Raw genomic sequence first — 12,986 nt, 5'->3', positions numbered from 1 at the left:
AAACCTCTAGATAGTTTGACCACTTAAGAGTGGGTTTATATACATACACTCACAAGGAGTGTTCAAACTATCTAGAGAACTCTCTATATAGTTTGACCACTTAAGAGTGGGTTTATACACATACACTCACAAGAAGTGTTCACACACAACCAAATTAAAAAAGCATAAATCCTTGTGTTGGTGTCCTTTCACATCGGGTGTCCAAGGGAAAGAACTAGATGTTTTTTCACACTAGATGTATAAGGGGAAAAAACAAATGGGAAAAAGTGCCCTTGGTAAGCCCTTGTTCACACACAACACTACCATAACATGTATTTGCCTCCAAATCCCCCATGTAGTGATAGTGTGAACCTGCACAAGGTAGCATATCACTGAGCACTCTCCATAGGAGAGCAATCATAAAACATTGGGAAAAGCTTCAACCTTTTCTATCTACACATATGCTTTTGTGTAGCATAAAAATTACAAACAAAAAAAGTCCAATCGTCCTACATAAAGTCTGTTGATACATCACCTTTGCCTATAGGAGCAGTGAAAGAGTCACCAAACAACCATACCTGATTCCTTCTTCTTCTCTTTGGCTATTCTCTTCTTGTACTCACTCATGTAGTCTTGGCTTTTCGCAATAGTGACATTTTTCCTTCTTTGATGGGTGCACGTTTCAAATATAGTAATGTATGTAAGTGTTTTAAGGATTTAAGCCATAGATACCATTTTATGTGGCTGTGGCTTGAGAGGAATATAGGTTCAAGTTTTATGTGTGCATGTGTTGAAAAAACAAGATCATTGCTTTTTGATCGATTGGTTTTATTACTTTTGTAATGATAGTAGAATTCGTTTTACTTTTATGATTCTAATGATTAAAAGATTGACTCATTATGATTGTGTATAACTAATAGATGGTAAAACCGAGACAAAAAGGTAAGAAATAACAAGCTAAGGTGATGGAGGTAGGCGGTTCATTACAATATGAAGAATGGTGAGGTTATTTTTGAAGGCGAAGATGTGCAAGAGGATAAATTTGATTTTGACAGTACTTCTAAGGAAGAAATAGCCCTTGCTTATTTGCACTTGAATTAGCTCTTAGGGTTCTTTTTGTAATTATCCTTTAGTGGTTAGATAGAAACACTTTACCTAAGCTTGTGTTAAAAGCGACCCCCATTTTTGTAAAGGGCAAGCCCATGCATAAGCGTGCATTTATTTTTGGCTTATGGGTTATTTTTTATTAATAAAGCATAAATACTCAAGAGGTGGAAGGAAGCCAACACTGCTTGAGGGGGGGTATATTGCACCCAATGAATCTCTCTTGTATTTTCATGCTATGCTATGCTTTTATGATTATTTATTAAATTTTTGGCTATGGTAATATGATTGAAGTGATGAACTAGATGGTATTTGGTTGGATGGTGTGTCTCCCCGTGATCCTAGTGGTTTCACAAATATTGCATTATTTGGAGTGTTGTAGGTTGATTCACTCAGCCAAGGGATTGAGCTTTTGTAACAATGCTGATGCATTGAAATCTCCTTAAATTGTGCTAAAGAAAGGTGTGTTCATTGTTTCCTTGAGCACATTAGATGGCTAGAGACATACATGAACGAATAGCTATGAGTGCAATGGGGCCATATGTGTAGGGAGATTGATGAAAAGTTTGAGGAGTAGAGATATAACAATCAAAGGATTTCATTCATGTAAGAAGAATGCTCCATGTATGGGAAGAGATATATAACAATTGAAGGTTTTCATTCGTGTAAGAAGAATGTTCCATGTATGGGAATGGACCAAAAGATTGTAACTTGGATGTTGATTATTACTGAGAGTGATGAGGAGACAAAGGAAATGCACATTAGTGTCGTGTGTACTCTCATTAATCCTACAAAGGTGCTAGATATCATGGCCCTTATGTTGCATTTGTAATGGATGAATAAGGAAGTCGTTTGAAGGTTCGATTTGAAGTTCCAATTGAATGTGAATATGATGTTGAGTTTCAGTTATTCATCTTAATCAATGTGAATATGGTATTGATGGTAGTCATTGCTTTCAATTTGAATGAGTATGGTGTGATCCATACAAACTTGTGAATGTTGATAACATGTGTAAGTGTAACATGGAGAGAGTTGCTTTGAGCTAACTAGATTTTGCACGGCTTGTATTCAATAAAAGGTTGAGAAGTATCAGGTGGACCCAAATGAAAAAATGGAAGTTATTTGTCGCACAACTTCTATAGAGGACAGCCTATAAATAGAGAAAAGGGATGACAGATTATCAAACACCAAAGTTTGAGGATAAGATGTATAAGGTCGAAGTAAATTTCAATCATGTGAAGGTTTTTGTTGGGTTGGTATATGGGTGTGTTCAACATTATTAATGCGTATTGCATGCTGGAGTGGGTACATAATTTAGATGCCACTAGGGTAGATTCACACCCACGAGTAGCTCAACGATGAGAGGCATGTGTGCTACCATTGGGCTATAGCCCAGGAGGCAAAATATTCTTTCATAAGTTAGAAAAATCAAACATAACTTCTATCAATGCTCTATCAAATGAAAGAAAGGCAACTTGGCTAACATTGTTTGAGGGCATAAAATCTTTCAAGACTTTGTATGGTTGTGGAGATCACAATTTCAAACTGTAAGTTCTTGAATACCTTTGTGCTATTTGTGCCTGATGATGAGTATGTTTGCAAATTGGCATTTACTTTCCTTAGTCATGTGTGTTTTGGGTGGTTGGCCAGGGAGGTCCTTTTTGAGACGATAGAGACATAGGGCTTGAGAGTGTTGGGTGAATTGGCAAATCTTGTGCAAGATTTGAGGCTAATATAAAATGCTTAAAGGTGAAGGGCTTCCAAGTTTAAAACCTAACATAGGCACCTTCAAATTCAATTGCTTTTGATAAAGAGAGGTTCACTTTAACCTTGGGTTGGTTCATCTCTTCAGAAATCCTCTTCACATTTGATCCAACAGGAACTCTAAGCCAGTCAAAATTAAGGGTTGCTTTTGATATGAGACCATGATAAAGAGAGTTTCACTTTAACCTTGGGTTGGTTCATCTCTTCAGAAATCCTCTTCACATTTGATCCAACAGGAACTCTAAGCCAGTCAAAATTAAGGGTGAAAAGGATTTTAACGGGCCAAAGCTAAGTGTGAAAGGATATTTTCCTTCTTATATATAGAAATGAAAAGGATAATTATTAAGATATTATATAATATAAAGTAACAAGTTTATAATATTATACTATACAATATATAATATATATAATTATATAGTAACTAGTTACCAATTATCGAGATTCGGCACTTGGCACAAGCTGGTATTGGGTAGTGGGCACTAAAGTCTAAAATTCTAAATATGGATAATGGAAGCCTGAAGGATCTCGAATGATCAGATGATGCAGCATGCTGGCAGCTGCATGGCACATGCAATGTGCATGAATCAAATTATCAAGTATCTCTGGACTCTGAGTTAATTTACTATCTATAGTGTCTGTTATCTAAAGGCTAAAATCCGATATTATCAAATTATCCCAGCCAGCTGGCCACCGAGTTCAGCTGGCCGCAAGTTGGCAACGGTGAACTTCGGACTCTCCATTCTCAAGCTCGTGCTAAGGACCCATTCTCAGGCTCGCCGCTCTCACTACTCAGTGCTAAGGACTCGAGGATAACAGTTCTCCATTCTTAAATCTCATCCTCTCAGACTCCTAGCCTTGCAATCTCCTTCTCATCAGTGTCGAGTCTGAGGAGGGTAACGTTCATAGTTCACTAAGCACTTCAACCTTCAGGAGACTTGAAGACTCGACCGCTCAGTTTAGACTCCAGAGTCCAAAATACAGTGACTCCAGAGTCCCAGCGGCCAACCTCGAGGTTCGCCCTCAAGCCTCCATTGTCCCAGACTCCCAGTGTCCCCACGACTCCAGCCGCCCCGCCGCCCAGCAGCCCAGCCTCCGCCCTCCAGCCTCCAACATCGCTCTAGTGACCAGTCTATCCGGCAATCGCCGATGGGATGTTTCTGCATCTGATTTCTGTAAGATATGAAATTATATTTATTAAAATACGTTGATTTTTCATTTCCCAGTTTTGCCATCATCCGTAGCAGCTAGTGACTCTGGACTCTGGAGTCTGAGAGTCTGGACGACGCTAACGTCGACCCTCTAGAGTCTGAACTCTCTACTAATGGTAACTGAATCTTGAGAGTCCTTTGCTCTTAAGTTTTAGCTTTTAAGTGATTGATCATTGCAAGCTTGAGAGTCCTTTGCTCTTAACGAGTTACATTGAAAATCTCTGAGCGTTTGTGTCCTAAGAGTCCTTTGCTCTTAACGTTTTGTGTTATAAGTTTCAGTCTTTCAGATCTCCTTATATTTATGAGTAGTGCTGGAAATCTCTAAGAGCATGTTAAATCACTAGAGCAACCTGCGAGCTCGGGAGAACTCAAAACGGGAAAGAGATTCCTTTTTGTGAAATCAAGAGAATTCGAAGGTACATAATTTTTCTTTGCTAGATTTTCGTTTTCTTATTCACCAAAAGAGATGTTCATTTTCTTATAGCCTTGAAAATGCTTTTGTGTATGTAGTATCTACTATGCTTACAGGATAGAGGTTTGTCATTGTGATTTATCTTCTCTTGGAGTGTCTCTATTAGTCTCTTTCGAGTCTTACCGCTCACCACTCAGCACATTGACACCGCTTGCACATACACAAGAAAGAGGTAATCCTAATCTTATGGCTCCTAAAGTAAAGGGAAAGAGACAAGGAACTCTCCTTGCTTGGGCAGGAGTAAACCCAAAACCAAAGAAAGTAAAAAGAAATGAAGTGTCCATTGTCAAGGATTTGTCTTCAAATGTCTATGATAATTTGTCTCTCGAGGAAAAAGAAGAACTTGATAGGAAAAGAGAAGGAAGAATGCTTTTTAATGAAAAATGGCTTGTATTTAATAATGAAGAGGTAAAAATGTATTATTAGTTTTGTCTTAAGTATTCTCATCCGCATAGTGCATATTCAAAGTCTGGTTCTGTAAATTTCAAGTTGAGCAACTTGAAATACCATGCTCGCACTGCATGCCATAAAGCTGCTATGGAAGCTCATTTACTTGAGGATAAAAAATGCATAGAGAAGAGTATAAAGATTGTGAAGGAATTGAAAGAGCTTTGTTTGTTTAAGTTTGCATATATGATTGCAAAGAAAAATCTTCCTCGTTCTTTATTTCCAACTTTGATTGAGCACTTGCAAGATTGTGAAGCACCCTACACCACTAGTCTATACAATGATGATAAGGCATGTGTCGAAATTATTTATTGTATGGCCAAGTGTCTAATGGAGTCTACATTGAAAAAAGTTGCTGCAAGTCCTTGGTTTGGCATTCTTATTGATGAGTCAAATGATATCTCATCGCATGGTCATATGGTAATCTATTTGTCTTATCTTGAGACAAAGTGTATTCTGACAGTGAGTTTTTATGGGATTGTTTGAGTGCATGATGGAACAGCAAAGTCTTTGTTTGAAGCTATTATGGTTGAAATGAAAAAGTGTAATCTAGAGTTATCTAAGTTTGTAGCTTTTTGGATCTGACGGGTGCAGCACAATGATAGGAAAAGATAATGGTGTTCAAGCTTTGTTAAAGAAGCATGTGAATCCTTATCTTACTTCCATTCATTATGTAGTACATCGTAGTGCACTTGCTATATCCAACGTTGCAAAAAACATGGACGACTGCAAACGATTAAACAAGCTTGTTAATGTCATAGCTTCATACTTCAATAGAAGTGCGAAGAGGCTTGAAGGTCTTCAAGCCATGCAAGAAGATTTAGCTTGTCCTATTCTACATTTGGAGTATACTTTTGATATTAGATGGCTTAGTCAATAGAGGGCTATAAGTAGAGTTTGTAAGTCAATAGATGCAATACTTTCTATTACTAAGCGAGATGCATTGCACATTTATGATGAAATATCTGTCTTTGAGTGTGTTTATTGCCTCCATTTTATGGCAGACATATTAAGAGGTCTAACCACCTTAAGTCAAATGTTCCAAAAGAAAGTTGTGGATGTGACAACAATTGAGAGTCTTGTTAGAAATAAGATAGAATCAATTAAGCAATTTTATGTTGACTATCCTTAGCCTGACATGAATACATTAGCTCAAACTATGGATGGTTTTGATATTCTTCTTGATTATGGTCCCCCGAGAAGGGATACTTGCATGGTTTGAGAAGTTCTTTACGTGGAAACATGCTATATGAGCATTCTCTTAGACGAGATATTTCAGGTGAAGATTTGAATAGAGCTATACAGTTTCAAGTTGCTTTTTCTAATTCTATCATTTCTAATTTGAAATCTAGATTTGCAGATACTTCCGTTTTGAGTTGCATGAAGATTCTCGTACCAGCGCAACATCCAACTTTAGAATGGGTTTTAAAAACTTATGGTGCATCTGAAGTGGATCAACTTACCTCTTTTTATGGTTGCTCTAAGAAGTTGAATTTCCAGGACATTGATGCATTGATAGATGGTGATGAGTTTAAGAAGGAGTTTAGAAATTTCAAGCATCAAGCTTCACGTGATTGGGTGCGCTACACATTGCCTGAGGTAACTTCTGCACTTGCTATGACATGTGGAGGGATGCTTATCCAAATGTGCTTACCATATGTCAGATTGCACTTGTCCAATGTTGTAGTATAGCTACATGTGAGAGAGGATTTAGTGCTCGAACGGTTATAATGAGTAAGTTACGCAATCATATGGAAATTAAAAGCTTGGATGCACTAATGAAATTGTTTATAGAAGGTCCTCAAAAATTGGATGAATCAGAGTACATCAATAGTATGGAGCTCTGGACCAAAATGGCACATCGCCATTTGTTTTCTGCACAAGGAATTTGCTCATTGATTTTGCAGTAGATTTGATCTATTCTTTTATAGTTGATGTGCTTTTCTTTTCATGCTTTAATTTGCTTCAAATATGACTAACTTGGGGGGGTGTGTAGGGGAGCCTCTTGGTAGTCTAGCCATTATGGTTAGTTTGGGGTTCAATTCCCCATAGGCTCACATGCAGGTTTATTGCATTTTGGAAGTATGTACAATCAACATGTTTTTGAGTCTTACGAAGGCAAACGCGGCAAGCTTACATTCCACATGATCATGTAAGTCTAATCTCTCTCTACCATAAGCTTTCATATTTGTACTTATAATGCAAACTTCAATTAAAAGGAATAAGTAGTTTTGATTGTTAGGAAAAAAGAATGTTTCCTATAATTTAGATAGAAAGGAACTTGGCCGGTTCACTTGAGAGGAAAAAGGATCAAACTTTCTCAAAATTTTCAATGCCGTCTCCCCTTCCAATGAGAAGGTTTTATGTGGCTTAGAAATTTTTTTTTCCTGAACCCTGAAGCAAAGTCCTTATAGGCACTAAGCCCCAACTCGATCAGGCACGTGAGGGCCGGGGAAACTATGTGTTGTTGCACGTCGATTTTACACGTGGCCAGAGTTGCCATGTAGGTTGTGTGTTGGGGCCGGACTTCATACGGATGAATCTGAAACGGGCCCAGATCTTATTTTGGTGAAAGTGGGGTCCTTGGTGCTGTGAGGAACCAGATCTTATTTGGTGAAGGTGGGGTCCTTGATGTTGCCAGCAAAATTTCAGTGCTGTAGTGCTTGTTGTTGCAAGCAAGACAGGCATCCGAGGCAGGGAGAGCATAGCAAGTGAACCCGCGAGATGGCTTCTCCAAGGTCCAAAGTTTCCCCTTACCTTCTCCTGCTGGTGGTCTCCTTTGTGCTGGTGGGTCTCATTGGCTACCAAACACTGAAGGACCGCAAAATTTCCGCCGATCTGCTCAAGGAGAAGGACTCGGCTATCCAGAGGCTCGACCTACGCTTGCAGGTGAGCACCCAAAATTGTGCATATCTGTATGCAGATCTTTGCATTTCTCCCCATTTTATAACGGAAAATAACATGTTTGAGAAAATTTACTTGTCGGTAGCAGCTCTTCAGGGCACATGTCCAAATCCCACCTCTGCATATTTTGGCAGGTGGTTACATGTATGCCCTTCAATGGGGAAGAGGAAGCCCATGTGAAGGGGGGAGGAGATGGACCATGCATATTTAAGTGGCCTGAGTCCATGCTGCTCCCTCAGCAGGCTCACATGAAAAACATTGTGTTGACAATGGGTGGTAGCAACCTTCCTATTCTTTTCTTGAAAGCTATAAGCACTTGTGAGCACCTATGCAAATAGGGTCATCCAATTGGGGCTTTAGTTATAGAAGTCTGACAAGGAATGCTTAGGCACTTTCTTGTAATGGCTAGACCATCAAATCCAGTGAAATGCCTGAGTCTTTGTCCCCAGACAGTAGCGGTTGCTGTGCAACTCACCAAAAGAACTTGGAGATGAAGTACACCATGGAACACCCAAGACTTGCCCGGTGTCAATGCCTAAGTCCATCCCAACTGGGTTTAATAAGGCACAAAATAAAGGGTCTTCCGAGATGTAGTTTGAGTCCACAAGAACCAGCGGCTACAAGTCCAAGGGTGCTCAACCACGGTTGACCCTAGACGAGAAGGCAAGTGAGAGCATATCAGGTGTGGGAAATTTTCCCCAGCAACAAAGGTGCCACAGGACCTACAAGAATATAGTACCGACAAGAATGTCGGTGCTTCTTCTATCATACCTTGAGGCACCCCGAGCATGAGTGCCCTAAGAGGCAGCCTACTACTACAAGGCTTGCCTCTAGCGCTACAGTCGTTGCTCTGATTCCCCCATCAGCCCCATTGGTGGTATCATCGGTCCGGAGCTTAAAGATGAGCTGAGGGGGTTTTGCTTCATAGTGCCTACATAGGTGAATGAGCAAGATGAGAGTTCCGCCCAAAATGAGTCACCCGAGCTATTCAATTGTCATGGTCTTATATAATAACCAGCATATCGTAGTCTTGTTTGATTGTGGAAGTACAGAGGATGTTATCTGTGAGTGAGTTGCCTAGCAAACTCACTTAGAGTTGACTCCAACAGACAAGACAATAGCTGGTTTCTTCATAGGCATGAGTCTTAGAGTTAAGTTAGTAGCGCGTAGTTCTAGACTAGTGGTCTAGAAGGTGGGTTTTGTACGTGATTTCATAGTCACACCCTTAATAGGTGCAAACATGATTTCTGGCATGCGGTGGTTTCTATAGTACTAGCCTTACATTGATTGGAGCAAGTGTTTATCAAGCACGACGAAAAATGTTTAGGATCCCGTCCTCATTCACGGAGATAGGGAGTTGTAACATGCGGAAGCTTCGGGGGAGATTGGTAACTTCAATGCTGAGAAATCAGCACACTTGTCGCGATGAAAATTAACGCACAAACCTGAATGTAGATGTGCAAAAAAAATAGAGAGAGAGAGAGGGAGAAGAGGACACAATATTGGGTCCCGAATACCCTCTGTAGGGCCCCCACCACGAATGGTGTATTTGCTTTTATTAGAATGATGCAAAACTGAAATAAAAGACTGAACCTGAACCTTCTTGGCTGAGGAGGATCCTCTGCCCTTGACCTTCAATTCTGCACCCTTGCGTTAGCTTCTCCTTGGCTGTCATGGCCCTTGAGTTAGCTCCAACACTTTGTGAATTATGAGATGAATGAACTGAAATATGCCCTGGGTGATGCTGGTTGGCTGGTTATTTTTCCCTCCATGACCTGTTTAATAGCATTTAAATGCTGAAAAGACATGCGCATTCACACTGCCTGAAAGGCTGGCCAGGCTGCCCGATAAATGGACTGCTGGCAGTCCTGCGCAGCCTGTTTGGGCTGCCCATGGCTAGCCCACTGTTTGGCCAAGCCTTGAGGCTGACCGACTGGGCAGCCGAGGCCTGTAATGCTGGCCGACAGCCCCTTCCAGCCCATCACATGGTTGGTGGGCACAGCCTGGGCCCTCCTGGCCCCTTGGGGGTGGGTCTACACCTCCCCCATGCCCACATCAATGGTCTTGGGATAGCCTTATGGGCTGGCCCCATCTCTACATGCAAAACCCAACATGCCTACATAGATGTCTGGCATTTGGTTGCTGACCAAACACACAGAGCACGTGACATCATTCCAGAGGGCGTGGACTGACACTATTTCATGTGTAGGACAATGCACACTTGACCTTGGGCGCATGTGCAGGACAATGCATGACGACTGGAGTGGAACCCTGGCTGACTCGTCCCGGACTGGACTCACATGGGACCAGTTTTCCACCCCAGGTCTTGCACCTTCTGTACAGGTATGTCTACGTGGCATCCAAGTGCGGGATGCACGTGACATCCCCTTCTGCTTAACTTGACGGAAGCTGCATAGCCTCCAAATAATCCGTCAATAAGGCTGGATAGTCGTCGAAAAACTCTTTGTCAAGCCATACCACTTCGTGGGTCCCTCGGTCCTGAAACTTTGTGAGGAACTGTCTGTGCCTTCAGCCTGAGCCATGCTTGAAGCGGTGCAAAAGGATCTGTTTTGGAAGCGTAACTTCAACTTCATCAATGATATTTGGTTCCGCCTCGTCTTTAACTTCTGAAGGGATCGGACCTGCATATGGTTTTAACCAACTGACATGGAACGCATCGTGCATGGTCTAACTTGGAGGTAGCTTCAACCTCATTGAAACCTCATTAATCTTTCTCTGGATAGGAAAAGGTCCGAAGCACTGCCTTAATGGCTGGCCAGGCTGCCCGATAAATGGACTTCTGGCAGTCGTGCGCAACATGTTTGGGCTGCTCATGGCTAGCCCACTGTTTGGCCAAGCCTTGAGGCTGACCGACTGGGCTGCCCAGGCTTGTAATGCTGGCCGACAGCCCCTTCCAGCCCATCACATGGTTGGTGGGCATAGCCGGGGCCCTCCTGGCCCCTTGGGGGTGGGTCTACACCTTCCCCATGCCCACATCAATGGTCTTGGGATAGCCTTATGGGCTAGCCCCATCTCTACATGCAAAACCCAACATGCCTACACAGACGTCTGGCATTTGGTTGCCGACCAAACACATAGAGCACCTGACATCATTCCAGAGGGAGACTCACAGCGCGGACTGACACTGTTTCATGTGTAGGACAATGCACACTTGACCTTGGGCGCATGTGCATGACAATGCACACCTGACCTCGGACGACTGGAGTGGAACCCTGGCTGACTCGTCCCCCGGACTGGGCTCACATGGGACGAGTTTTCCACCCCAGGTCTTGCACCTTCTGTACAGATATGTCTACGTGGCATCCAAGTGCGGGATGCACGTGACATCCCCTTCTGCATAGGCTCCAAATAATCCGTCAATAACGCTGGATAGTTGTCGAAAAACTCTTTGTCAAGCCATACCGCTTCGTGGGTCCCTCGGTCGTGAAACTTTGTGAGGAACTGTCTGTGCCTTCAGCTTGAGCCATGCTTGAAGCGGTGCAAAAGGATCTGTTTTGAAACCGTAACTTCAACTTCATCAATGATATTTGGTTCCGCCTCGTCTTTAACTTCTGAAGGGATCAGTCCTGCATACGGTTTTAACCAACTGACATGGAACACATCGTGCATGGTCTAACTTGGAGGTAGCTTCAACCTCATTGAAACCTCATTAATCTTTCTTTGGATAGGAAAAGGTCCGAAGCTCGTGAATGACAACTTTGAGCATCGCTTGCCCACGCGTTTCAACCTTTGCTTCATAATTCAAAGATACACCCAATCACCTTTCGAAAACTTCATATCCCTTCGGTCTTTATTGGCCTGTCGAGTGTAGGCGTCCTGCGCTTTAGTCAACCTGTCTTTTACTGATTTCAAAATCTCCTGGTAAGACTCCGTCAAACTGTTCGCTTCAGGTACTGAAGACGAGGTTCTGGTCAATAGCGACTGGAATGGTCTTTCAAATGCTGTCTCGTATGGAGTCCTGCCAATAGCTGAAGAAAAAGAATCATTCAAAACAGCTTGAACTAAAGGCAAATATGATTCCCACTTACCTTGCCGATTGTGGACATAACACTTCAGCACATCAAAGGCCAACCAGTTGTATATTTCTATCTGGCCGTCCGTTTGTGGGTGAAATACATTGGAAAAATTTAATTTAGTACCAAAGTTATCAAACAATGCCCTCCAAAAATGAGTGGTAAACTTGGCATCTCGGTCTGACACTATGGTCCTAGGGATCCCACCAATTGGGTACCAATGCCAAATGAACAAATGGGCAACATCTTCGGCGGTCACATTGGCCCTGCATGGAATAAGTATAACAAATTTGCGAAATCTATCAATTATAGTCAAGCACTGAGTATTCGCTTACCCGGACTGGGAGGCAGATTCGTGACAAAATCCATCAAAATATCTTGGAAAGATTCCTTAGGAATTGGCAAGGGCTGTAACAACCCTATCTTCTTCCCACGAGGAGCTTTCATCTTTTGACAAATATTACAGTGTTGTATATATGAAAACACATCTCGCCTCATCTTTGGCCAATAATATTGCCGTTCTAACTTCTCTAAAGTTGAATTCATGTCTCTATGACCACTTGTAACGGCGTCATGGGCGTAATGGAGAAGAGCTTCCCTGAACGACTTCACACAATGTTGGCCTTTATAGAAAAGCCAATCATTGCGTATCAAAAAGTGGCATGGTCTCGTGGCAGGCAATGCCTGTTCCCACTGTGTAACGAATCTCTCAGAATCTGCGTTCGTGTGCTTCATGTCGTCTAGTCTCGTACCAACAAGGTCTAGTCTAGTGGTCTGAATCAAAGTCACTCGTCCCTTCCTGCTCAAAGCATCAGTCACTGGATTGGCCTTTCTTGGAAGGTACTCAATCATACCACCAAAGTGCTAGAATATCTGGCTCCAGCGGTGTTGTCGGTCACTCCACTGTGCACTTGGCATTGTCTGAATCCAGCGTAATGCTTGATGGTCAGTGCGAATCTCAAAGTCACAGCCTTAAAGAAAAAGTTTTCAATGTTTCAAGGCTTGTATAACTACGAGGAGTTCTTGATCGTAGATTGAGTAATTCTTTTCTGCGGGCAGTACTTACGAGACATG

At 42.0% G+C, this 12,986-nt stretch overlaps 1 protein-coding gene across 1 annotated transcript in view; it reads left to right on the top strand.

Annotated features, from left to right (window-relative positions):
• Positions 1-7,473: 7,473 nt before the first annotated feature.
• Positions 7,474-12,986, top strand: part of LOC147603145 (uncharacterized) — a 62,919-nt gene continuing 57,406 nt past the window's right edge. The window contains exon 1 of the mRNA XM_086797085.1: positions 7,474-7,863. Within this exon, the coding sequence (XP_086653211.1) occupies positions 7,699-7,863 (165 nt within the window). The 5' untranslated portion in view covers positions 7,474-7,698. The remainder of the gene's footprint in view (positions 7,864-12,986) is intronic.

This window comes from Cibotium barometz, chromosome 65 (genome assembly GCF_041138505.1).
Source record: "Cibotium barometz isolate CiBa-2024 chromosome 65, ASM4113850v1, whole genome shotgun sequence".
Taxonomy (NCBI): Eukaryota; Viridiplantae; Streptophyta; class Polypodiopsida; order Cyatheales; family Cibotiaceae; genus Cibotium; species Cibotium barometz.
Note: the sequence above shows the minus strand (reverse complement) of the source record. Positions and strands in the feature narration are given on the sequence as shown.